The 25,240-nt window shown below is 34.6% G+C and overlaps 1 protein-coding gene across 1 annotated transcript; it reads left to right on the forward strand.

Annotated features, from left to right (window-relative positions):
- Positions 1 to 2,838: 2,838 nt before the first annotated feature.
- Positions 2,839 to 25,240, forward strand: LOC103575651 (iroquois-class homeodomain protein IRX-2). Its single transcript, XM_008555506.2, has 5 exons — positions 2,839 to 3,974; positions 13,272 to 13,751; positions 15,262 to 15,374; positions 23,514 to 23,818; positions 23,903 to 25,240. Exons 1-5 carry the CDS (start codon positions 3,936 to 3,938, stop codon positions 24,853 to 24,855), a joined length of 1,890 nt encoding a protein of 629 aa, XP_008553728.1. The 5' UTR covers positions 2,839 to 3,935; the 3' UTR covers positions 24,856 to 25,240.

Below are 25,240 nucleotides of genomic sequence, written 5' to 3' on the forward strand. Positions count from 1 at the left end.
CCAGTAGTATAAACTATATACGCAACAACGAGAAAACATTTTATCCTATATTGTTTTTATCTCTTGTTTATGTTCATCTTATTGTTTCACTTTTTTTTTTACTTTTTTACATAAATAAATAAACTAATAAATTTTTTTTACTTACTTATATCAAGCACTTCTAAATATTTATGACTTTATATATCTTACTCGTGAAATTTATCAGCTCATATCTGCCCGTTTAATTCATATATTTTTTTTATGGGAACTGAAAATTTTGGAAAATGGGAATTGGAAAATTTATGGGTAATTAAAATAAATTGATTGTTTAATTGTGTCATCAAGAAATTACCGTTGATACCTGAAAAAATTTTTATGTAATTAAATATATGAGAAAATTTGATATCTGGCCTTATAAATTTGCATTCCATGCTCGGAGTAAATATTGTGTTGATACAAAATTGAAAGATCATATATGTATATATATATATATATTTAAAATTTAGGTATGACAAATTTTTGCATTTTATATTTTACTGCATAGTTCTGCAAAATATACATATGCACATATATGGCCAAGTAATATCATACATAAATTTTGTCTGAAAATTATCCGCAAAAAAAATGGCCGAATGACTATATATGGTCTTATTTATTTAAAATATACAACAGCAAATAATGATGTTGAATTTTATTTGATGCGTGTCTATTTTAGCGTTCCATGCATAATTCAAAAATTCGATCCCTGAAAGCCGTTTTACTATACGTCAATTTCATAAACTACCATCTTTATTTATTTATTTTATTAACAATCGTGTCGGCCCACGTCGACGATCAAAAAAAATAATTTCCACAAACGAAAGCTTAAATTAATTTATTCAATTGAAACTCTCAACAATAAAATCTCCCAATAAAATAAATACAGCTGAACGTACATATATTAACGATCAAACACCCAGCAAACATTTCTCGAAATCTCAATGGGTACTTGTACTTTGAAATAAACCTCCGAATTGTCTCAAAACGATCAAGTTCCAACAAACACGTTTACCACATCCCCCTCTTACATTTCTCCCCTCTCACTATACTCACCCACCTACACACGTCCAACACACACACTCGCACACACACACAACAGCTTTTATACCCTTTTACACGGCAAATAGTATCAGTATAAGTGTACAAGCGTCTACATCGACCAATACTCCACCGGCGTCTTGAGCCCGTCGACTGCAAGAAACGCCAGCGGGTGTTGGGTGTTGGGTTTGGGGGCTCGTTAAAGCACGACAGTTTGTTGTGTGTGCAAGTAAAGCGCCACGGTTGTGTGTAGACTGCGGTGTTAACAAACGGTACACTAATGTTTCACATCTCGGCATGCTTCAGTGTGCCTTTGTCGTCGTCGTCGTTTTATTCACCCCCTCTTCACCCCCACCCCTCCCCTCCTTACCTTCTTATTCACCTTCTCCTTCTCCTTGTTCTCCTTCTCCTTTTCTTCCTCCTTCTCTCAGTATCTGTCTCTCCTCTCGGTCTTTTCCACCCCGAGGCGCCCCCGCTAACCTCAGGCAAGAGTGCCAAGTACCGACAAGTCCACATCGACGTTCTGCATTAAATGGGCGCTCGCGTACTCTACAATACACCTTTACATACTCCTCAGTCCCTGGAGTGGGGGTTGGGTAAAATAAAACTAAAAAGGGGTATTTTAAAAAAACAATGTAAGAGTAGAATAAGCCGGGATTTTAGTAGGGGAAGAGACCGAGAAGGCGGAGGTTCAGAAGGCGGAGCGTGGCTTGTCCGCGCCCCGTGTAGGGGAAAAAACCCAACTCTACCTACTACTTACTGCCTACACCACACAACTTGTTATTATGTCTCACAAATACTTTCAACCGAAAGCAAAGCAAAGCAAAGCACACAGAGCAGAGCAGAGTTCAAAGCAGAGTCTGCCGACCGCTTTCAGTTTCACTCGAGCGCTCAACTCCGCAAATCCTCGCAGGAATAAATTTCAAAATTTCTACTTAAAATTACCAAAAATAAAAGCTAATGAGTAATAAAAAAATCTACACCCCTCGAGTCACCGAAACCCGAATCGGCAGCGCCGCCAGCGAACTTACCAATCTATCGAACTAAATAGTAAACAATTTTTCCCCTCCAGTGATCCACAAGTACCTCCCCTTGTCCCCACCCTCTCCAGCGTAAGGAATAAACCGGGAAGTAAGTCGGAGCATATTTTATTGCAGCGTTTGCTGGTAACCGCTTTAGCTACTCTATCCTTCTATACTACTCGTGATAGTCGTCATGTCCGTTAGCTGAGGATCTCTGTGACACCTGGCCCCCACCTCTTTAGCTCGCCGCGTGCCTAGGACCTCCTACCGATCCTACCTCGTATCGCCCGGGAAAAATAAACGGTGATCCCACCACCGCCGCAACAACCGTTGACTACTCGTATATACCCCATGCCACCTTGTGTACTACAGATACGTGTGTTAATAGCTACAGAGTAGAGCGCTACAGTACAGAGCCTGTTAATAATATCGGCGTCGTTTATGACTCTCTCTCCCTCTCTCCCTCTTTGTCTGTCCCTCTCTGTATCACTCGTTTGCTCACTCACCAGTGTGTGTATCAGTAGTCGAGTCAGTGTGTGAGTCGAAGCAAGTCAGTAGTCAGCAACACCTCGTATTGGTAAACCCGCCCCTCTGGGATGACCAGAGTTAAAAAAACGCCCGCAGCGAGGGCGTATTTTTATGTATAGACTCTAGTCAGTGGCGCTAGTAGTGGTAACGTAGCAGTTTGCTCGCTCACTCGGTCTACTCCCGTAACACTGATACAGATACGAGTTGAGGCGGTTGAGGCTGAGGAGCGCACACCAGCAACTGAGTTGAGACTGTAAGCGAGATAGAACACCGCGTTCAAGTGCTACCGCGTTACACGGGAACCCGTAGTTGAACGCCTGCGTCTCTCTCTTATACTACTTCGACCACTACTACAACAACTACAGGAACTACAACAACTACTATTACAACAACTAATACTCCTGCTACTACTAACTCTCGGTGTACAGTGTCGCGGATACAATTCCAAAGCCAGTTAGTACTTGGCGCCCAACACGAGTCTCATCGGAGCCTCATCAGTCATCAGTCATCACTCATCACTCATCAGAACAGTTAATAAATAATAAATAATAATAATTGTTAATAATAAATCGATTATTAAACCCGAGTGCGGATTAAAAGTGTTGACAGCAGTGACCGTTTCACCCCCACCCCAGCCAGCCCCTGCACTCTTGATCCTCGACACTCTTGGCGGTCTGGTGTCGCGGTTCCGCGAGACGATCGCTCTCTCCCACTACACCCGGAGCCCGACTCCAGACAATATACCGAGTTCGACACGGGCGACACTGTCGGTCCTCGTCCCACTCGCCGTCGCACTACAGACTACACCAAGACCGAACCGGATTCCATCGAAAAGAACACGACGATTCGCTGGTGGATAGTCGCGACCGATCATAGCTGGCGCGTCGATCGGATCAACGGACCGTCAGATTGTCTACTCGCTTTCCAGTATCCATTCTTACCTTACCTTACACTTTATTACTGTTATGGTGTCCGTGGATTTATGTCATACATCTCTATTTAAATAATTATTATTATTTATCCAGTGATTATTATTATTATTTATTTAAATACCAGTGGCAAGTGTCTTTTTTATTTACTGTGAGTGAAGTTTCTGTGATAACTTGGATACCTTTTATTATTTTTATTTTAGAAAATTGGTTTTAAAACTCCGATATCATGATCATCACTTTTTGTTTTTTAAAACAAGTGATTCGTGGATAGTGAGTTTTTTTAATTGAAAAGAATAAATTTTAAAAAGTACTTGATGTTAACCAGGTGGTTTTAATTATTTTAATCATGATTGCGTAGCGAATTACGAAAATCACGGCCCTCAGTGGCCGACACAACATGTCACAGTTCTCTTATCGTGGATCACCAAATTTACAGGTAATTTTTTTTTTTTTTTTTTTTTTTTTTTTACTGTTAAATAAGAAATAGATTTTATGAAGAAAAAATTCGAGTGGAAAAAAAGTCATAAATTTATGACATTTGTAAATTGTCTTGTTAATTTATTTACTTTTTTTTTTTTATGAGTAATTGAGCAAATTGGAAGTTAGTACGTGATAAATTTGCTATTAGGCGACATACTGGTGTAGTATAATGAGTTAGTTATCATAAACATGCGAGAATTATTTTTTACTTGCCGAGTTACGATAAATTTGTTGTTGTCAATATTATTGTTATTGTTATTGTTTAATAATTACGAACAGAGGGTATAGAGGAGAGGAGAGAAGGAGAAGGGGGAGAGAGAAAGAGAAAGAGAGAGTGTGGGTGAGAATGAGGATGAGGATGAGGACGAGGTAGGAGGTCAATGATAACAACGGACGGGAGAATGCAGGGTCAAGACAATAGACGATACGTTAAATTAATTGGTGACTATTTTCTATGCGTTTTATTTATACGCTATGACTAGTCCGGTTTTTTAATTCAACATTCAATGGACAATAGAGAGTTTTGTTGGGTAATTGAGTTCGAGTAATAGGAAGGAAGTTAATTAACAAAAAAAAAATTTAAGTTCCATTGAGTTTCAAAAATTTGATAATTTTTACGAGTGTGAATGTAGCGGGCATCAGACAAATTTAAAACTGTAAATTAATAGAGTAAGTAATTAAAAAAAAATATTTTTAAAAAAATGCACTTATTAATTGGAAAATTTATTAAATGCCCATTTTTTTTTTTTTTTTAATTTAATTTTATTAATTATTTACTCCATTTATTTATAATTTCAAATTTGAGGTTTGCTGAATTTACACTTATAATGTTGCAGGCATCAGACAAATTTAAAACTTTAAATAAATAGAGTAAGTAATTAAAAAAAAATATTTTAAAAAAAATGCACTTATTAATTGGAAAATTTATTAAATGCCCATTTTTTTTTTTTTTTTAATTTAATTTTATTAATTATTTACTCCATTTATTTATAATTTCAAATTTGAGGTTTGCTGAATTCATACTTATAATGTAGCAGGCATCAGACAAATTTAAAACTTTAAATAAATAGAGTAAGTAATTAAAAAAAAATATTTTAAAAAAAATGCACTTATTAATTGAAGAATTTTTCAAATGCCCATTTTTTTAAAATTTGATTTTATTAATTATTCACTCCATTTATTAATGATTTTGAATTTGTCTAATGCCTGCTACATTCACACTCAATTTTTACTGAATAGTAATAGAATTTTTATTATCTTGAAGCGAATTTTTTTTTAATGTGAAAAAAATTTCTAATTTGAGGGAAAGTAATTTTCAAAATAATTAATTGTATAACAGATATAAGATTTTGAATTAATTGACGTTAATTTTTGAAAAATGGATACTTTAAATATTTGATTGAAGTAATGGATTTTTTGTGTGAAGATGGAGGAAATAGATTATTTTAAGAATTTTATAACAATTATTGAGTGTAATAGATCTGAAATATGGGTAGTTTAGAAATAGTTATTGATAGAATTTATTCGGAGCACGAGATTTGTTACTTAAACTTTGAAATTGATAATGAATTTGAAATTGATGGTATTTATAGTTGCGTAAAATAAGAGAAATTTAATGTAATACTTAAAAATCAGCCGTAAAAAGAAGTCAATATCAGTCTCAAAATTATCAACTTATAAAAAATGAAATGAAATATATACTATGTATGTAATAATTCAATTGTCCGTATTAGCAATATTGGACACATGGTGTGCACATACTCACATACTCTTACTCACTTACACTTACACTCTTAGACTCACGTATGATTGCAATAGCCGCCTGTTGAACCCACACCTTTATTGGTAACTCAGGGACAATGATCACGTGTCCCTTATATTATGCATGTATTGTCCTTACATGTTAATAAGTTTAAACGTTAGCATTTGTAGCGCATTTTAAATATAAACTTCTTTAATTGTATTTATTATCATCGCTTCCACATATTTTTTAGCTTTATATTACATACATTATACTTTACTACACTCTAGACACTTAATTAGTACATATGTACATAAATACATACATAAATAAGTATAAGAACATTTTTTTTTATTTTTTTATACTCATTACTAAGGTCTTACTGTCGGACATATATTTTTATGTCATACATTTATTAATAATCTCTTTAATTTATTTTTATTATTAAATAATAAATAATTCGGTAAATTATTAACTTGGATATCATTTACGTCAATTAAATGACAATTTGTCTGGTTTATATATAAATATATATAAATGTATATGATGGTTGTATTTTTAGCTGAGGTTACTGAGAGAGATATTACGAGTTACGAGATATTGATAAATATAGAGTAGACAAAGACTTAAAACTTTTTTTTTAATTACTAATTTTAATAATTTTCTGTGAAAAAAATTTGCTTTTAAAATTTTACCAAAAATCCGTAACCGTGGACCAAAATTTGAGCCGATTCTGAACTTTGAGTATTTTTCAGGTTTTGATGCTTTTAAGAACATTCAAATTTTTAAAACCAATTTTGAATAATTTTTTATTATTTATAAGAATTTTTGAAAATGGTTTGGAGATTGAGCTCCAAAAATGATTGACCCAGTGTTCAAAATTGTCTCAAATTTTTAAGTTAACTAATAAAAACTTTTAGAAGGAATTTTTTTGACCCAAGTTCTGGAGTAAATTCTGATAAATTTCGTAGGTCATAAATTTTAATTTATTTAATACAAAAAAAAAAAATTGAACATATTCTCAAAAATTTTATGGTGAATAATTATTTTAGCGGTAATTAATATTTTTTATTTTACTGCAGTCTAAGGTACGACAAAATTTAGTCAATAAAATTTTGTTTTATAATTAATTTGAAAAAACCATAAAAAAATATTTTTATTCATTAAAATATATTAATTATTAATTATCACAGCTTTATAAATAATTCTTATAATTATTAACCGTAAAAAACTTTAACTATTAATTTTAATTATCAAAGCCCTTAATTAATTAAAAAAATAACTGTCAGAATTTTTCCACTAATCAAAAATGATTAATTATAAAATTAAATTTCCATTAAAAATTTAATCAATTTTTCGGAATTACCCCAACAAAAAACGTCCAAAAAATAAATTTAAAATTTTACTGAGCATTGACTGGATAAATAAATTTTATGAATGAAAAATAATAAAAGCTGCATAAGCACTTAGTAATTAATAGTGTACATTCGTCCGGTATAAAATAAACGCTGAGTCGATAAATGAACTTTTAGCTAAAACGACGTAAAGCGAATTAAATGAATAGTAGCCATCATAGCTCAAGATATACAGTAATTCCATATCTATTCGCTGACTCAGATCCGTTTTTCCTCATATTATATTTATCGCACACCTAAACTCGTTGATTTTTGACTATAATTTTTTATTGTCCCCATGCATACCGGGTTGCATCCCATGGCCTCTACTCTCTCCCTCTCCCTCTTTGTCTGTTATAAAACACACACGCATTAAAATATGTTGACAGTACTGTGGCATTTCCGGTGCTCAGATTTCACGTCTCAAAATCATCTTATACAATGTAAGTGTTATCCATGTCTGTTAACTCGCGATTAAGTGTCTCGTTATATTAAATATATACTCCACAGTGTATTATATTTATAAATATCTGTATACATTGTAGCTGATGTTATTAAATTTTAAATAAACAAGACTAAATAAAAGTAGCAGGTCTGAATAGAGAAACTCCGGAGATTCTTAAACAGGCAACGTCATCATATATACTTACATATACATATATATTTACAATAAAATATATGCTTCGGAGAATATTATTTACCGGCTTTCATCATGTAGCGCCAAACAAATGCCGGATGTAGGAGTAAAGCACTCGTCTTTTGATAACTAAACTGTTCGAGACTCGAGTCGGTTTGTTATCTTTTTTTTTTTTTTTTTTTTTCGTACTGAGAATCGTTAGTATCGTGTGACATCAAGTCTGTAATGTAGTCGTGTAACATCTTCAAATCTGTCTTTACTTGCTTTATTTTTTATTTCATTTTATTTCTTTGGTTCCTTGTCAAGACGAGCGATTAATTGCTTAGGGTATTTTTGGGAACATCATTTTATACTTTTTTGAATTTTTGTTCAAATTAGGAGTTAAATTTTACGGGCTAAAATTATTGAGGTACAAATTTTAACAAAGAATTGAAATAAAAATTTTGATAAAAATGATATTCTGCAGGCGAATTTCGAAGCTTAGAAGGTTGAAATATTTTTTTTCACATACTGGAGGATGCGTAGATGAGATTTTGAAAAAAAAATTATAGAAAAAGTTTGAAAGAAAATTTTTTTCTGAGCAAAAATACACGGGCTATTACACAATTCTAGTGGATCTTCTTATTTTCGGCTTGAAAAAATTTTTTTTTTTGAAATTTCGATTTTATTTTCCTATGGCTCTCTTCTATATACTCCCAGGTTATTGGAAAAAATTATTAGAACCTTCTAGTCAAGTTAATTCACGACCAGAATATCAAATAACTGCCAACTAAAAAATTATTAATTTTCCGGCTTTGAAAATTTTTCTTTCCCAGGCTCGAAATTCAAAATTACAGATCTCACAGACTTGAAATAATTGTTTTCATCAATCTGAGCATGTCTACATGCATGAAAAAAAAAATAGTCATTAAAAGAAGTGAAAGAACATTATTTCCGACCGGAAAAGAAAACAAAAAATGAATCACAATCACCAAAGTTCTTAAAACATCCCAACACGTTTTTGTTTAATTATTTTTACGAGCTCATAGTTATTATTAAAAACATCCTCTCAAGTGAAACTGAAAGATTATTCATTCATAAAAATAATCTATATTTTATTGGACCATTAACATCATTCCCACAAAGACACTATTCATTAACTCCCTACTTAAAAAAAATAATAATAATAAACGACTTTAGGTCGTAATTGATAATTATTTGTCGATCACGTATTTATCTGACTCGTTCAACCATAATATATATTCTCGGAAAAACTGCTCGAGTAAATATTTGCCGTAGAGCAGAGCAGAGATTACTTTGACGTTGAGTTGATTTTGGTTTTGGTTTATCGACTCGAAAAGGTGAAAGTTTAAGTCTGAGACACGAGGAAGAAGTTTAGTTAAGAGATAGAGCATCTCGGGAAAGTTTCTCTCTCACACTCCAGGACTGGATCCATGTCCATGTCCAAGTCTAGGTCTACCTCTGTTTCTGTGCTGGCGGATATTAATCTAAAGTGTAAGTGAGGAAAGAAAGATATAGGACATATATACACATATATTTAAGGGCAGTGTAGAGAGAAAGAGAGAGAGAGAGAGAGAATGTAGAGATTGAGTAAAGGGCGAATATCGTGTGGGAACATAAGTAAGTACCGCTGACGGCCTAAGCACACAAGACGGTCCATCAATCTGCTCAGGAGTAAATATTTGTTTGGCTGGGCCTCGTTGCAAAGAGGGCATTATCGGCATACACAAAAAGCGACAAACCATACGATGACGATCCTTCCAAAAAGACAACAATAACCTATACATCCATCTAACGTTGATATTGGATTTGTGTTATGCTATAAGTGAGAACGAGTAATATTATATATGTATATAGGCATATGTATATATATATATGGATGTATAAACGAGTGGAGATAGAATGGAAAGTAAACCGGTCCCTTTTACCTCTCAAAGTTGCAGGACACGCGTGACAAATGTTCCGGCTGCAAACATTGCGGCGCATCTGTGTCTACAGGATAAGCCGCTTCGCATATTCTTTTTCCAATTTATAAATTGTCAAGGCTTTTTATAATACACTAATGCCCGTTACAATTATAACACGATTATTGCGACACTTTTTATTTATTTCTGTTTATTTTAAAGCCGTTGCAGAGCTTGTTTACTAAATATTTTATAATCGTCAGCATTAATCATTCATTCAACTTTTATTTATTTATTATCTATTGGTATTTGTTGTCAGTACATGCTGTCAATCTAAATAAAATATGAATTGATTTTTTTTTTTTGTTGAAAAAATATCTCGGTGGGATTCGAACCCGCGACCTCGGGACGGATTTAGTCGAGTAGGAGTAGAAGCTTAGAATTTTTTATCTTTTATAATTTAAATTAAATTTCAACAGAACCAAAAATTAGAAAAAAAAAAATATATATATATAAATTTTCAGTCACAATATTTTCTAATAAAAAATATAAAAATTCCCATCGAATATTTTTATCTCGTAGCCTCCATATAAAAAATCAATCACCGCGAGCTTATCGCGTATAAATAATTAATAAAGAGTCATAAATATTAATCCAATAAATTAAAAAAATTACCATAAAATTGGATATCAATTAATTAAGCATTACATCACATTGTTGTGACTACTGGCCTGTAAATAAATAATACCCGCTGACAAAATGTCGCATAAGTAATCTAACTTGTAATTTCGTCTTACAGCCTCCCCCCCTCCACCCCCTCCTTACCACTACAGACATTAAAATTGATACAGATATATATTTTTAAATAAAATAAACATTTAAACACTTTGACTCGGTACAGCCAGTTGCCTTATTGGTGCCTTATTAGCATGCGTTTGCATAATCAATTTTATATATTTATTTTTTTTTTTTTCTTCTTTTTATTTCGAGCCTTACGTGACGTTAATCAAGGCCGCATAAATCGTGCGTCATATTGATTACGCTGGTTGAGTAGGTCCTTATTATTTAGCAGAGATCAATATATATATATATATATATACATATGCTGTGCGTGAGTGAGTGAAAAAAATAATAAAAGGGTAAGAGGGAGAGGGAGAGGGAGTGTGTGGAATTTATAATGTGAGAGAGAAAGCTTAATATATTTAACGTATTGGTGCTGTTATATTTTATTTAAAATTTTAAAACCGGGCCTTGATACGATTTAATGCAAGTTACAGATAGTAGTTGGGTGTGCATGGTGTGTATATGGTGTGTATAGTAAGTATTCGTTATTTGTGCATTTAACTCGAGGAAACTGGTCAACATATAACTCTGACAGGCGCTGATGCTTGTCGCTTACCACGCAGCTGCTCTTGACAACAACTACACGAGGAATTAAATGCCAACGAGGTGCATATAAGTGCTGTGCTGGATTGCATGCTCTCTTGTATGCATGCACGGGAGTATGTGATGTGATGATGCTTTAGCTTTACTTATTCAGCTAAAACTTTCTTACTTTATTAACATCCAGCGGCCGGTATTTAAGACCATCCTGATGTTGCTGCTGCTGCTGCGGAAGATGCCGATGTCGGAGCTCAAGTTGGAGCTCTTTACTTATTGCACATTAATATAAGTATGTGTGCACGGATATTGCCAATTAGCGAACATACTCTAGAACAAATAAAACTCATTTCTGTTTCACTAATGCTGTGGATTTTTTTTTTAAAGAGATAATTTATTTCTGAGTATTCATTTTTTTGTGATTAAAGATCGTTTTTTGGTATGGAATTATTTGTCGAGAATAATTAGAGTGACAAAAGGAATTTTTTCCTTTTTTTTTTTTTTTTATTGAATTCTAAAATTTTTTCTGACGTAAAAACAGAAAATTATTCTTGAAAAAATTTTTTAAAGCCGCGAATTTTTAAATTCTTCTACTCAAATTTATATAAATAATCGAGTCTTCAAAATTATTCCAAAAATCTCGAATTTAAAAAAAAAAAAAAAATTTATGCAAAAATTAATAAGAAAAATATTTATGATTATATAAATCGAAGTATCTTTTGGTGAATCTGTAGCTAAGCCGATTCATATAACTGTAAACATATGCTCAATAATCGGCGGGTCGCATCTGTCCCTGGCGATCTTGTATCCTACAGTACCGTCGATACCATACGTTGAATTTTGTTCACCTTTAGCATCTCTTGTTGTCTCAGTTTAAGTTTTACCTGTTGTATATACATATATATATAATATAATGTATACCAATGGTTGTCGGTGGTTGTCGTCGGCTCGAAGAGTATGCCCATGCATGCAGTAACCAGCTCTTCGAAGCTCGCAAAAGAGTGAAAGATTAACGCGGGAGCTAAAATATTATCGTAGATCGGCGAAATACAAGTGAGAAAGTGAGAAATACAGTTGTATGAGTTGAGAGTTGCCGTTTTATTTCGAATAATCGAGGTTTATAAAACCGTGGCGACGACAAGAGCCAGCACACGATGGGATCGTGAGGTGTAACTCAGCTGGCTACCACCGAAGGTCCTTGAATTATGGCCTACAGGTCATACCAAACACGCTTCGTCGTTTAACCTCTTCCTCCTTTCCGCCTCCTCGTCCTCTTCTTCTTCTTCTTCTTCTACTTCTCGAATATATCTGCTGCTGCTGCTGCTGCTGGCTGATATCCTCAGCCAACACTCTGCTGAGGATTCCAACGATCCGAGCTTGGATTCTACATGAGAGAATTCATTTTGTCAGCAGACTCTCACTCACCTGCTATGCTATTGCTGTGTACTCTGATGCTTCTCTAACCTTTTTCTCTTGTTGGTTAGCTCAAGGTGTTGATGCTGTTCGCGGTCTTCGTGTACATCGGCACTTACCCGTGTCAAGGATATTCACTTTTTGTTCCTTCTTTTTCATGGCTTTGCGTGATAACCGACACGCTTTTTATTGCAGACATCAATTTTTCCTCGAACCATTTGAATTTATAATTTATCACCTTTTTTCATATTTGCCCTTATGTAGCCTTATTGAATTTAAATTCATTGCTGAGAATTCTCCAGGATTCACTGGAGCACTCAAATTTTTTACCCTTTTGAGGAATCGGGTGTTTTTAATTTTTATTTTCATTCCACTGAACCTGGGAATCGATTGGAAAATTTCAAGTTTAAGCTGAAAAACTTTCATCAGTTATAGAGTTTTTAATTTTATTTACCCAAGTTTCTTTATAAAGTGACACTTTAAATTTACATTTTACACTCTAGACTTAACGTTTATGACTCAAATTTTTTACCATTAACTGAAATTTCAATTTTTCAGGAGAATTTCAAAGTTTCAATTATTTGGAGTATTTGAAATTTGAAAATTTTTCAAAATACAGAAATTCAAATTTTTCTACGGCTCCTCATAGTAACAAGTTTAAAAAAATTTGAAAAATTTAAATTTTCCCGCCGAAAGTTTCCCTCGAAAAAAATCAAAAATTCAAATTTCCTCTACTAGGACAAAAATAAAAAAATTTAATAATAATTATCTTTTTTTTTTCTAGTGTCCCGTAACAGTAAGTGGAGCGTTAGCCTCATCGTCGCCTTCGCCAGCGTCGGCATCGCACCTGACCAGCGGCGTCTCATCAACCGGTGGCGATAACCACCCTCTGACGCCATTGTCGAGTGTCGCGAGGATGGCAGTGACCAGTGCGATAATTCGCCCACCCGGGAGTCCCACGAGCTCAGTGAGTCCCTCGTCCCAGCAGCCGCATGGGCCTCCGCCGTCGGGTCCACCGGGCAGCGGACGCTGTTGCGACACCGGAAGACCCATTTTCACGGACCCAGTCACTGGACAGTCGATCTGCTCTTGTCAGTACGAGCTCCTGGGTGCGGGCTACCAACGTCTCGGTGGCATCACACCCGCAGCACTTTCCATGTACTCGACGCCCTATGCCGCCGCGGCGGCAGCTGTCGCATCCGAGGGTATGGCCGCGTACTTTCCGGCCCTCGGCGCCGAGCAAACTCCTTTTTACGCTCCCACTGTAAGTATTATTATTATTATTATTATTTTTTGAATTTAATTTTAAATGTTATTATGCAATCTTCAGACAATATTTTTTATTTTTAATTAGCATTCATTAACTGATTGCATTTATTAGTCAGTTATCAGACCACACACGTCACATGTCTGCTCTACACACTATTTACTTTTAACTCAGAACAGACTAACAATTATTATGTGCAAATGTAAAAATTATTTTATGGCATGACCTAAATATTTATAACTCGATGATATCAATTAATAAATTAATTATCTTGCATGGATCATTTTTTTTTACTAGATAATTAGATCAATTTTTAGACTTAATTTTTTTTTATTTGTAATTTTAGTCTGGATTGAAAAAAAAATGTAGTTACTGTCAATTTACTTGACAACGCTCATTATCTTACAAACTGTATTACTTTCTGTACTCTGTACTGTCTTGGCAACGATCAATACATATCAATCTTTTAAATAAAAAAATATGACAACATGATCGATCCTTCATGATTCACCTTTACCAGGTGCTACTTTTTTCGCTTTAATAGAGGAACGATTTATTGTAACGTAGTTTATTAATTTCATGGGTTAGTTGGTCATCTGGAAGTAAAAAATTTTTTACCTGAAAAAAATTAGACTTTTTTTAAATATTTTTGAACGTTGGAGATTTTTTTAAATTTTAGACTTTTAGAGGTTAAAAACGAAAAATATCGCTTATTACTATCAGTACTTTTTTGTTCACCATTAAATTTCCTACAAAACAACTCATGACGGCTATTACTCTAAACTCAACCGTTGAAAAGTTACAGTTGACCCAACTTCAAAATATTCCCCAATCCTTTCAAAAATTTTTTATTCCATTAAAATCGCAGATATCTTCATAAATATCAAAAATTTCATAAAAAAAAATCAATACTTTTTTGTTCCTTACAAAATTTTCTAAAAATTTGTTCCTTACAACCATCAGTCTAAACCCAACCATTAAAAAGTTATAGTCGACCCAACTCCAAAATATCTCCCATTTTCTCCAAAAATTTTTCCATCACATTAAAATCGCAATTATCTCCATATATATCAAAAATATCACAAAAAACAATTAATACTTTTTTGTTTCTCACAAAATTTTCTAAAAATTTGTTCCTTACAACCATTAGTCTAAACCCAACCATTAAAAAGTTATAGTCGACCCAACTCCAAAATATCCCCCATTTTCTCCAAAAATTTTTCCATCACATTAAAATCGCAATTATCTCCATAAATATCAAAAATATCACAAAAGACAATCAATACTTTTTTGTTCCTCACAAAATTTTCTAAAAATTTGTTCCTTACAACCATCACTCAAAACCCAACCGTTAAAAAGTTGTGACCGTCCCACATGAAAATTTATAATTTCATCATTTTCCGTCCTCTCAACTCTACAATTTAAAATCAATAATCATAAAATATTAATATTTAAATGAATAATAATTAAATAATCTTAATAATGATAACAATACTTGATATTTCAGGCAGCAGGTCTCGATCTAAAAGAGAATCTAACCGCGGGTGCAGCTGGCTGGCCGTATCCCGCAGTATATCATCCTTACGATGCTGCAGCATTCGCCAGCTATCCCTTCAACGGGTAAGTTATTCATGACTCAATTATCTGTTTTCTTGTGTGATATTATTCTCGAATAAATTATAACACATTTATACTTATCTATACATACCCACACATAAATATATATATATATATATATGTATGTTTACGTATTTATTTAATCGAGAGGAAAATGAATAAAAAATAGTAAATATTAATAAATGACAACGGGTATATTTTATAGGCGACAACGACACTCTACTGTTCTGCTCTGGAAAATAATCTATTTAGTTATCGACATAAGGTCTTAGGTCAAAATTATCAGTCTATCATTACCCCGCGCGTATTTATTTAAATGTCGACATAAGTCTAGTTTTTTAAAAATAATTTTAAGTTTTAAAAAAAGTCGATACATTTTTCTCTCCTATCCGTGCTCGGGCGATAAAATTATTGATGAGTTAACACGTAAACATTGTAATAAATTAGCGCCCGGGTTGACCCGCGATTGTCTCACAGCGACGATTCTTACGCGTTTTTATTTTATCTAGTATGTGTATACGCCCGTCAGCTTATGTGGGGAGTGTGTGGGTAACGCGTGTCATATATATGTATGTACAAATATATATCGTTATGCACGGGGAAGAGGTCGTGTTATAAATCAATTTGGATATTTTTTTATTAAGACAGAGGGCAACAGCAATTGCTTAAACTTAACTTTTATTTTCAAATTTTTTTCCCGCTATTGTTATTCAAATTTTTTTATTGATTTAAAATTTTAATATCGCGTTAAATATTTACAATATCGCTAATTATCATATTTACATTTTTGTTCATTATGTATTGAATTCTATACAAATTTTTATCTTATGGTAATCACCTTAAAATCAATTGTTTCAAAAACTACTGGCGCGAAAATTTAAAATTACAAATTGTAAAATTTGTTTAGTTTTGTAAAATCGTCATATCTTAGTAAATATTGAAAATATCAAAAATTCTTATAAATACTTTTTTATTGCTTATTAAATTCTCTACAACTTTATTTCTTACAAAAATTACTCTCACTTTGATCCTTAAAAAGTTATAGCCGAAAGTAAAAAAAAAATTTTTCAAAACACAATTTTAAATTTTATATTTTTGTTAAAATATAAATATATATATATAAAATATCACTTAGGACTTGTCATAAATTATTCCTCATAAAATTTCCAACAACTTTGCTTCTTATGAAAAATCCTCTATCTCTGAACCCCATAAATTTATTTTCCTCCAAAGTCGAATTCGTTGTTTCGAAAAAAAAATTCCATTGAACCAAAACCTTGAGCGAAATAATAATAAGTGAAAATATAAATGCAGATGCAGTCGTTAACAAAGTAACCGACGGCTCGCGTCCAGATCGAAACGTACATAATATCGTACTCAAGCAAGCTGTAGTACTTGATCGTTTCCTTGCATATAAATCAGTACATGCCGGAAGTGCGTCACATATATATCCCCATATGTACATACATCGAACCTACAAATTTTCGTCTCCCTCTTCCCCTCGTCCCGCTTTCCCAGTCCCTCATTCTCTTACCTCTCTACCAAATCGTACATCAAAATTTCCTCCTGTACTCCTCCGCAAACATAACTTACTCGATTTAGTGATTGTCTATTCAATAGTACTGTCATTTCTACTCGTACAATTATACATATATACATATACATCAGTGTATATTGCATTATATATCTCAGGCTCATTGGTGTCCCGTCGTGTCGCGATGATGTGGCACTCCACCCGTCCAAAACGTGACTAACTGACTACACATCATTGCACACACTACGTGATCTGACTACTAATAATACTCATACTTATTTTATAACTACATTTCATTTGTGTTACCAAAAATAATTTTCTATTTTTGATTCTTGCATTTCTTTCACTGTAAAAAAAAAAATTTTTTTTTCTTACTCCAAAAAAATTTATAATAATTTAATTTGAATACCCTGTCCATTTTACCTCGATACTTTAATTATTGTAATTATTATTAAAATAATTGTAATAAATATTCGTAAATAAATTTTTAATTGATCCTTGTTACTGAAAATAATTAAAGTAATTAGGATTTAATAATAAAAATAATGAGTTTAATTATTGGAGCTACGAAAAATAAAATACAAGAGTTTATTATTAAAGTTAAATTTATTTATAATGAGTATATAAATTACTCATTATCATTATCAAAGCTTTCGCGTCTGAATAAACGTCAGTGTTTATGTATATATATATATATATATATATCGGTGTAATAATAAGAAATTTATAAAAATCCACTATTGTTTTACAACGGAATTTAAGTAAATTGAGAACGACTCGATTACGTGAGTTTGTAATTATGGTAATATATTCCGTGGTGTTTCCGTTGAGTTTACAATATCTTTTGGACTTTCGGTACACGCAATATTCCATAATATATATTATATACATGTGTGAGTGTATGCATAGAAGGATGGATCGATGGATGTGTGGGCTTATAGTTGAGTAAATCCGTGGCTGCGGGTTCTTTGGTTTAAATTCAAGAGTTAAGTGCTCAATACCTTGGCCTTCGGTTTCTGATATATATTTGTATTCTTTTCCATATATATTTTTTGAATAATATTCACAAGCAGTTACAATAAAACCGTGGGCTGTTTCTTTTTCACTAAATTCAAAATATCTCAACAAATATCAAAAATATCACTTATTACTATCAATACTTTTTTGTTCTTCATAAAATTTCCTACAAATTCAGTCCTTACAAAAATTACTCTAACTTCAATCCTTACAAAGTTACAAGCATTCAAAGTCAAATACAAATTTTTGAAACTACTATCCAAAATTTTCATCTCACAAAAACTCGTCATATCTTTTTAAATATCAAAAATATCACTAATTACTCCCCATACATTTTTGTTCTCCATTAAATTTCCTACAACTTTTTTCCTTACAAAAATTATCCTACACTCAATCTTCACAAAGTTACAAGCCTGTAAAACTAAAAAACCGAAAAAAAAAGAAATTCTCCCATCAAACCGAGGTTTAAAAATTAAATTCACCCTCTGATCCTCCTACATCATATATATCTCAACTCAAAGACTTATAGGACTTGTCAATAAATGATAAAATCGAGTGGTTCAATAAAATAAATAATAATAATAATAATAATAATAATAATAATAAAATGCAAGTTTGGTATGCACTTACGATGAGGTCGAGATCGTGGCGGGTCAACGATCCCGTCTTTCCGCCGGATTGGCCCTGCTTCCGGGGACATGTAGGGTAGACAATAAGAAAGGCACGAGCAGTACAGCAAGACTCTATACCACGACAAACCACTGTTCCTTGGTTCGTTATAATGTATCGCAATGCACGTGCGCATTGTTACTGCTATATAACGACATACAGTGTCACCACGAATTTAAACGCCCGCTGACCAAACATATATCCTTGCTAACGCAATCTCAACACATATGAAATTATATATTTAAATATATTGCCGCACATTATTATTTTATTAATATGCCAACACATTTTATTTAATTGTTAACATATGACTTATAAATATATATACAATATATATAACATGACGATGACGAATAAGAAACCTGCTTTTTTTAGAAAATTTTTTAATGGGTCCGTCGTGCCCCAGACCTCCTATACTCTGACATCTTCGCTCGCGGACTCAATTAATCATTTATTTTATTTACTTGGCAATTATTATTTGCAGGACAGAAAACAAGATTAATGATTTAATCGGTGGGTCGAGACACATTGCGGAGCAATTTGCATGAGCCGAGTGTTTGAATGTTTCCCAATACGGCGCGATTGTCCCCTAGGAGAAGTTAATGTATAATAGATTTCTGATGATCTGGCTGGTGGATCGCCGGATAGAATCACCAGAGGACCCTTTCTATTAATTTTGTGATAAGTTGACGCTGTGAGATCTGCGTGGACTCGGTAGTATGTGTAGACATGTGGGAGTAGAAATTCCCTGTCATTAAATTGTCGTATGTCAGTTCAGGGTGTTCTAGAATGTGTGTAATGGTTCGAGGCTGATGAGACGCGACAGCAGCGAGCATGCTCGTTAGTCTTGTTAAAATATCATATTTTGTCCGTTAAATTTAGAGCCATTTTTCACCCTTACAAATTGACATTTTTTTAATTTATTTATAAATTTTTATTTATTGTCAATTTTTTTAAAAAAATTATTTCATATTTACTGGCCCATTCTACCCCACGTGAATTATTCATTTTGAATGATCCTTTTATCTCGTAATTAATTTTTATCAGTGGTCATATTACCTCAATATAAAAAATTTTTTAAATTTTAATTTTCGTTAATTTTGCCTCAAGTTTTACTTATTTAGCAATTAGTAAAAAAACTGTCCATCTTACCCCAAAATTACAAAGTGTCCAGTTTACCCCTCTGTAGAATGTGTAAAAAATAAAGTAATTACTATTGACAGAAAACTGTGAAAAAAATCCCGCCCTTAGAAGCAAACGTGAGGCCACCCCCTGGTGAATCATGTCCGCGAGTCAGCACAACAAAATTACCCCATCAGAATGTCTCCATACATCCATTACAAAAACACTTAGCTGAAATACCACCCATTCTTAAAGAAGCCCTAGATGTGCTGGGAAAGGGGCGGAGTTAGCACACCTGTCACGAAGCCCCTCAATGACAACCCAGCACTCCATCTTACAAAAAGCCTCCATGCCGATCCTCAACACCACCAACAATCCAACCAGATGATCGTGATTGCCGATGACAAATTAAAAAAACATAAAAATACCTGTAGGTCGCACAGTCGAGTCAGAGGGCGACAGAGGAGGGATAGGAACAGGAACAGGAACAGGAATGGGGTTGGAGTTTTAGTTTTAGTTGGAATACACTCGGTATAAACTGGCAGTTTGACTTGCCAACGACTCGGTACCTCGCGAGCAGGGTGGAGTAAAAAGGGGTGTTGGTGGATGTACCGAGAGGGACGGGCTCGAGCACAGCCCGATTAGCAATCGCCATGGAAACAAGCAGTTGATGCGATCGCTTTTCGCGCATGAGAGGAAAGGGTTGCTCTCATTTACACTCACACACACACAGACACAGTTGCGTGCGACATTTATACATATGGAGTTGAGTTAACTGTACTCCCTGATGAGACTAAAAACGAAATAGAGTAAAGCGAGGAGGAATTGAGAATTTATAAAAAAAAAAAAAAAGAAAAAAAAAAAGCTGAAAAAAAAAATGAAAGCTTCACATGGAAAACAATTCGCTAATTCTTCCCTACTCCTCTTCCTCCTCTTCTCTATCTAGTTTACTCTAGAGTGATGGGAACTGTCGTAAAATTCGCAGCCTTGTCGTGAATCTCGTGATGGCTTATATGACGACGGCGAATCGATGTGACGGAGAAGTTAAATTAAAAGAGAATGAAATGATAATAAAAAAAAAATATATATATATATAAAATAAAAAATAAAATAGAGTCGACGTTGTCCGGACTGTTATCATGAGAAACAAGCTTCCACTCTGATTTTTTAATCCGCCACCCTGCTGGGAATTGAGGCCGTAGAAAGAGAGCGGGAGGGGGAGGTCTGTAAGAGGGATGAAAGAGACGTAGTTACTCATACCCGGGTGAATTTTAAAATAACTGCAGAACGCCATTTGCCACTCGCAAACACTGGGGGAGAAAGCGGTTGAGCCGCTCGCCGCCATTTCCTCCCCTTTTCGCTTACTTTACATTACTTTACTTTACTTTATTTTATTTTATTTTTTTCTGGGCTTTTATTCCTGTCCATGTGTCTCTACAACGCCGTCTTACTCGTGTGAGAGTTTATCATTTTTATTAATCTTTATTCTCGTGTTTATATTTTAGCTCTACACACGCGTATACTCGAGTTTGGCCTGACTGGAAATTCCCTCACGGGGTGGAATTCCTTTTCAGAAGTTTCCTTTTAGAACTTTGTTTATTCATTGTAATGAATTAATAAACACTTTATTTGTTTAATTGTCTCAGTAATTGGATAGGCGGCGTAAGACTTATTCATTTATTAATGGATCGTAAGAGGAAAATCATTTCAGATTTTTTGTCAGGCGAAAAAAATTTATGGTGATTCTTGTACTCTGATACTTAATTCAGGTGTCCTAGAATGTCCACAAGTGAAATTTCGGAGAATCAAAGGTCAAAATCGGCTATTTCGATATTTTTTACGGATCTTTTGATTTTAAATCCGGAAAAATATCGGAAAAACGATTGAACCTGCGAAAAACCTGCGCAACCTGATCAAACTAAAGGCGTCTGATGAATGCTCGAAGACCTCGGGGGGTATCAGAATTTTTTTCTGATAAAAACTCAATTTTCGAAAATTAGACCGAAAACCATAACTTGCCTTTTTTCGAAAATTTTCAGTTTTCATGGCGGGAAGTTAAAAATTCTAGTGATCTAAATTTTGACTTCATACTTTAAGTATCCTTCAATGTGCGCAAGCAAAATTTGAGTAGATTGAAGCTCGAAAATAAATTTTCTGCAGGTTTGAAACTGAAAATTCACTATTTCAGTATTTTCTACGAATTTTCTGATTTGAAATCCTGTAAAAAAAAATTTCAGCGACTTAAGTTGTAATTTTCTACTTTATTTAGATTTTTCAGTGTTCAAAACCTAAATCTGTCAACTGATGCCCGAAATTTTGGACCTCCTGAAAATTATCCAAGGCCCCAAAATTTCAACATCCTTCCAGAAATTCGTGTTTTAAAACTCCTGCCGAAATTAATGGCTCTTTTTTCATAAAATTAAAATTTTGACTGCGGGAGTGGAAAAAGTATCGAGTACAAAGGATCTTTTTCGCTTGTTGTCATTCTGATTGTAGCTCGCGTTCTCTGGTAGACTCAATACCGCGTGGTACAGAGCAGAGCTGAGAGAATACGACCGTTGCTCTCTCCCGTCCCAGGGGTTTGCCGTGGATAAGTGACAGTTTTATTAATTCCCCATCCCTCATTGTCTGCAACTTCTCGCCTCTCTGCTCTGTTCTGCTCTGTACCACACTCATCTCTGCACTCGATCCCTACACATCTCAACCTCCATAGCAGCTTCACCTCTATACATTCGATCCACCGGGTCTCTATTCTCATGCGCGTGAAATGAGAAATAAAGTTCAATAATGTTGCCACTCAAACATCCGTCACTTTTAAAAGATTTTTTTTTCTCTTTTTATTATTCACCAAGACGACTTAATAATGCGACAACTTTTTATTGCCTGTTATATAAACAAATAAACTCGCGTTGAAGAAAAAAATTCATTGAAATTGAAATTAAAATGAGACTTTATAATTTTTTAGTTTAATTAAATAATTAATTTGCAGAGTACAGATGTAGGAAAATTTAATTTCAATTCTGTCGATTCAGCATCAAGTTTAATCTTTGATAAGGGGTCTTCTTTTTTTAGTAATGGGATAAACGGGATAAAATAGAAAGAGTCAGTAGAGGGTCTCAGTCGCAGTGCAGACTCTACTCTGCCTGTATCTGTGAGTCTTTAAGAAAGTTGGAGCAAGTAAATAGTATGAAATGAGGCTGAGGTAAGCGAGAGGGCGAATAAGATGAGTCGAGATGCTCAGAAGCCTCGCAGAGGGTCAACGAGGACGGGAAAAAGGTTAAATTGCCAGATAAAGATCTGAGCTGGTATCCAGCTTCTCTGATTTTTTATTTTTCCTTTTAAGGAGTTTCGAATCTTATGATATCAAGCTATTGGATAACTTTTCCGTTAAATTTATCCTGCGTATTATATTTTCCAGCTTAAGTATTTATTTCAGTACTTGATACTTTGATTAGCGATATCTCATTAAATATTTTAAATATCGAAATGTTTAGTATGAGTTTTGGAAAGGGAATTTTATTTCCTACAACTTTTGTATGAGTGAAAAATTTTCTAAAATCAATATTTTTTACGTTACAGTCATTTAAATGATTGGAAAAAATTTCTGGCTCCAAAAAAATCTGGAAACGTCAAATCGTTGTTCCAGGGACTGTATCTTTTAAACTTTTGATTTTAGAAAAATTTTATAAGAGACAAAAATTGTGGGAAATTAAATTTCCTTTCCAACGAGCATATATAACGTCTATTTATTTTAAAAAATCAATGTCTAAACGGCTCGAATATTTTTATTCTGATTGCAGATATGGAATGGATTTAAATGGCGCGCGACGAAAAAACGCGACTCGCGAAACGACGAGCACCCTCAAGGCCTGGTTGAACGAGCACAAGAAAAACCCTTACCCGACGAAAGGTGAGAAGATAATGCTCGCGATAATAACCAAGATGACGTTGACCCAAGTGTCCACGTGGTTCGCGAACGCGAGGAGAAGACTTAAGAAGGAAAACAAAATGACGTGGGAGCCACGGAACAGAGTCGAGGACGAGGATAACAATAATGATGACGATGACAGCGGTCGCAAGAGCGTCGACGAGAAAGATCGACTTGGTAAGTTCCTCCCCCACCCACCCCCCATTTCTAATGATTACTAAATAAAAAAATTAACAAACCAATTTATTATTTCTGCTCCAGATTCCAAAGACTCAGGAACGGGATCATCAGAAGACGGCGAGCGACCCACGAATCGTCTGGACCTCCTACACCCCTCGACAGGAAGTGGACTTCAGAGCCGCATCCAGGAGAGCGAGTGGTCGGAATCTCGTGCGGACAGTGGGCCCGATAGTCCCGAGTGTCTCTACGATCAACGAGAGCCCCCTCGGCACCCACTCCAGCTCCAACACCCGGCGTATCTCAGTGCCCACAACCGGCTTCTGCGCCATCCGTCTCCCGAAAGCACCTCGCCGACGGGCCCAGTCCATTTGCCGACCTCAACCAGCACCTCCAGCGGCAACTCGACGGAAAACGCTAAGCCTCGAATCTGGTCTCTGGCGGACATGGCTAGCAAAGACGCCGATAGTCCCATAGTGCCCTCTAGTGCCGCGCTTACAGGCCTCGGGAATCCCTACCAGTCTTCTCCAGGAGGTGGCAAGATCGTCAGTCCCCTGGCGAACCGGTTCCCCCCACATCATCATATACATCCAGCCATCTCTGGGACTCAGTACGTCAGGCATCATCCGGACTTCTACCGCAACTTCTACGGTGCAGCTTCGCAGCTCGGCTCCGGGGACATGGCTTTCCTAGAGTCTTACTCGCGGACCCTTGGGGGTCTTGGACTCCCGCCAAATTCAGTACCTGCGAGCATGCTGACTTCAACGCCGCCCGCTGTCTCCACCAGTATCACTGTCAAGCCCTTCCCCCTTAATGGCAGTACCAATTCTAATAATAGTAATAATAATAATAATAGTAATAATGCAAATAATAGTAGTAATAACAATAATAATAATAATAATAATAGTAGTAGTAATAACAATAGTGGAGGCCTGATGACGCCGTCGGAGGTATCGCCGTCGTCCTCAGTGTCCTCGCACTCGGACCAGAGGTCGCCGCATCCGAGTGAGGCGGAAGGAAAGTCACCGCGAGTGTGATCGATGTCCAAAAGGCACGAGGTTTAGTGATGAGTAAATTTTCATTGTGACCCGACAATAAGCAGACTTATGTCTTGTAATTAGTGTACAGTTCTAAGAGATATTATTGTCATCTGGATCATATTACTGTTCAATTAATCTCTCCCGACAATTATGATAATTTTTTGGGAACTAAATTCTACGAGGGGTTTCAAATTTTTTTTTAGTCGGATAGAGTTCTAGAAGTTTTTTCAGCGATTTTTTTTGTAATTAGCAATTTTTTGCAATGCCCTGGAAAAATACTTTTTTAACAAGACCTTTCAAAAATATTTTTTTTTTTACCCAAAAAAAAGCTTCTGTATAATTATCATGCATCCAATAGCTTTTTTGACTGAACCGATTATAA

Source organism: Microplitis demolitor, chromosome 6 (assembly GCF_026212275.2).
Source record: "Microplitis demolitor isolate Queensland-Clemson2020A chromosome 6, iyMicDemo2.1a, whole genome shotgun sequence".
Taxonomy (NCBI): domain Eukaryota; kingdom Metazoa; phylum Arthropoda; class Insecta; order Hymenoptera; family Braconidae; genus Microplitis; species Microplitis demolitor.

Bases quoted from the DNA above. Each gene is read 5' to 3' on its own strand.
- LOC103575651 (XM_008555506.2), top strand. From the start codon at position 3,936: ATGTCACAGTTCTCTTATCGTGGATCACCAAATTTACAG. The intron at 3,975-13,271 runs GTAATTTTTTTT...TTTTTTTTCTAG, and splicing joins GTGGATCACCAAATTTACAG to TGTCCCGTAACAGTAAGTGG. The intron at 23,819-23,902 runs GTAAGTTCCTCC...TTTCTGCTCCAG, and splicing joins CGACGAGAAAGATCGACTTG to ATTCCAAAGACTCAGGAACG.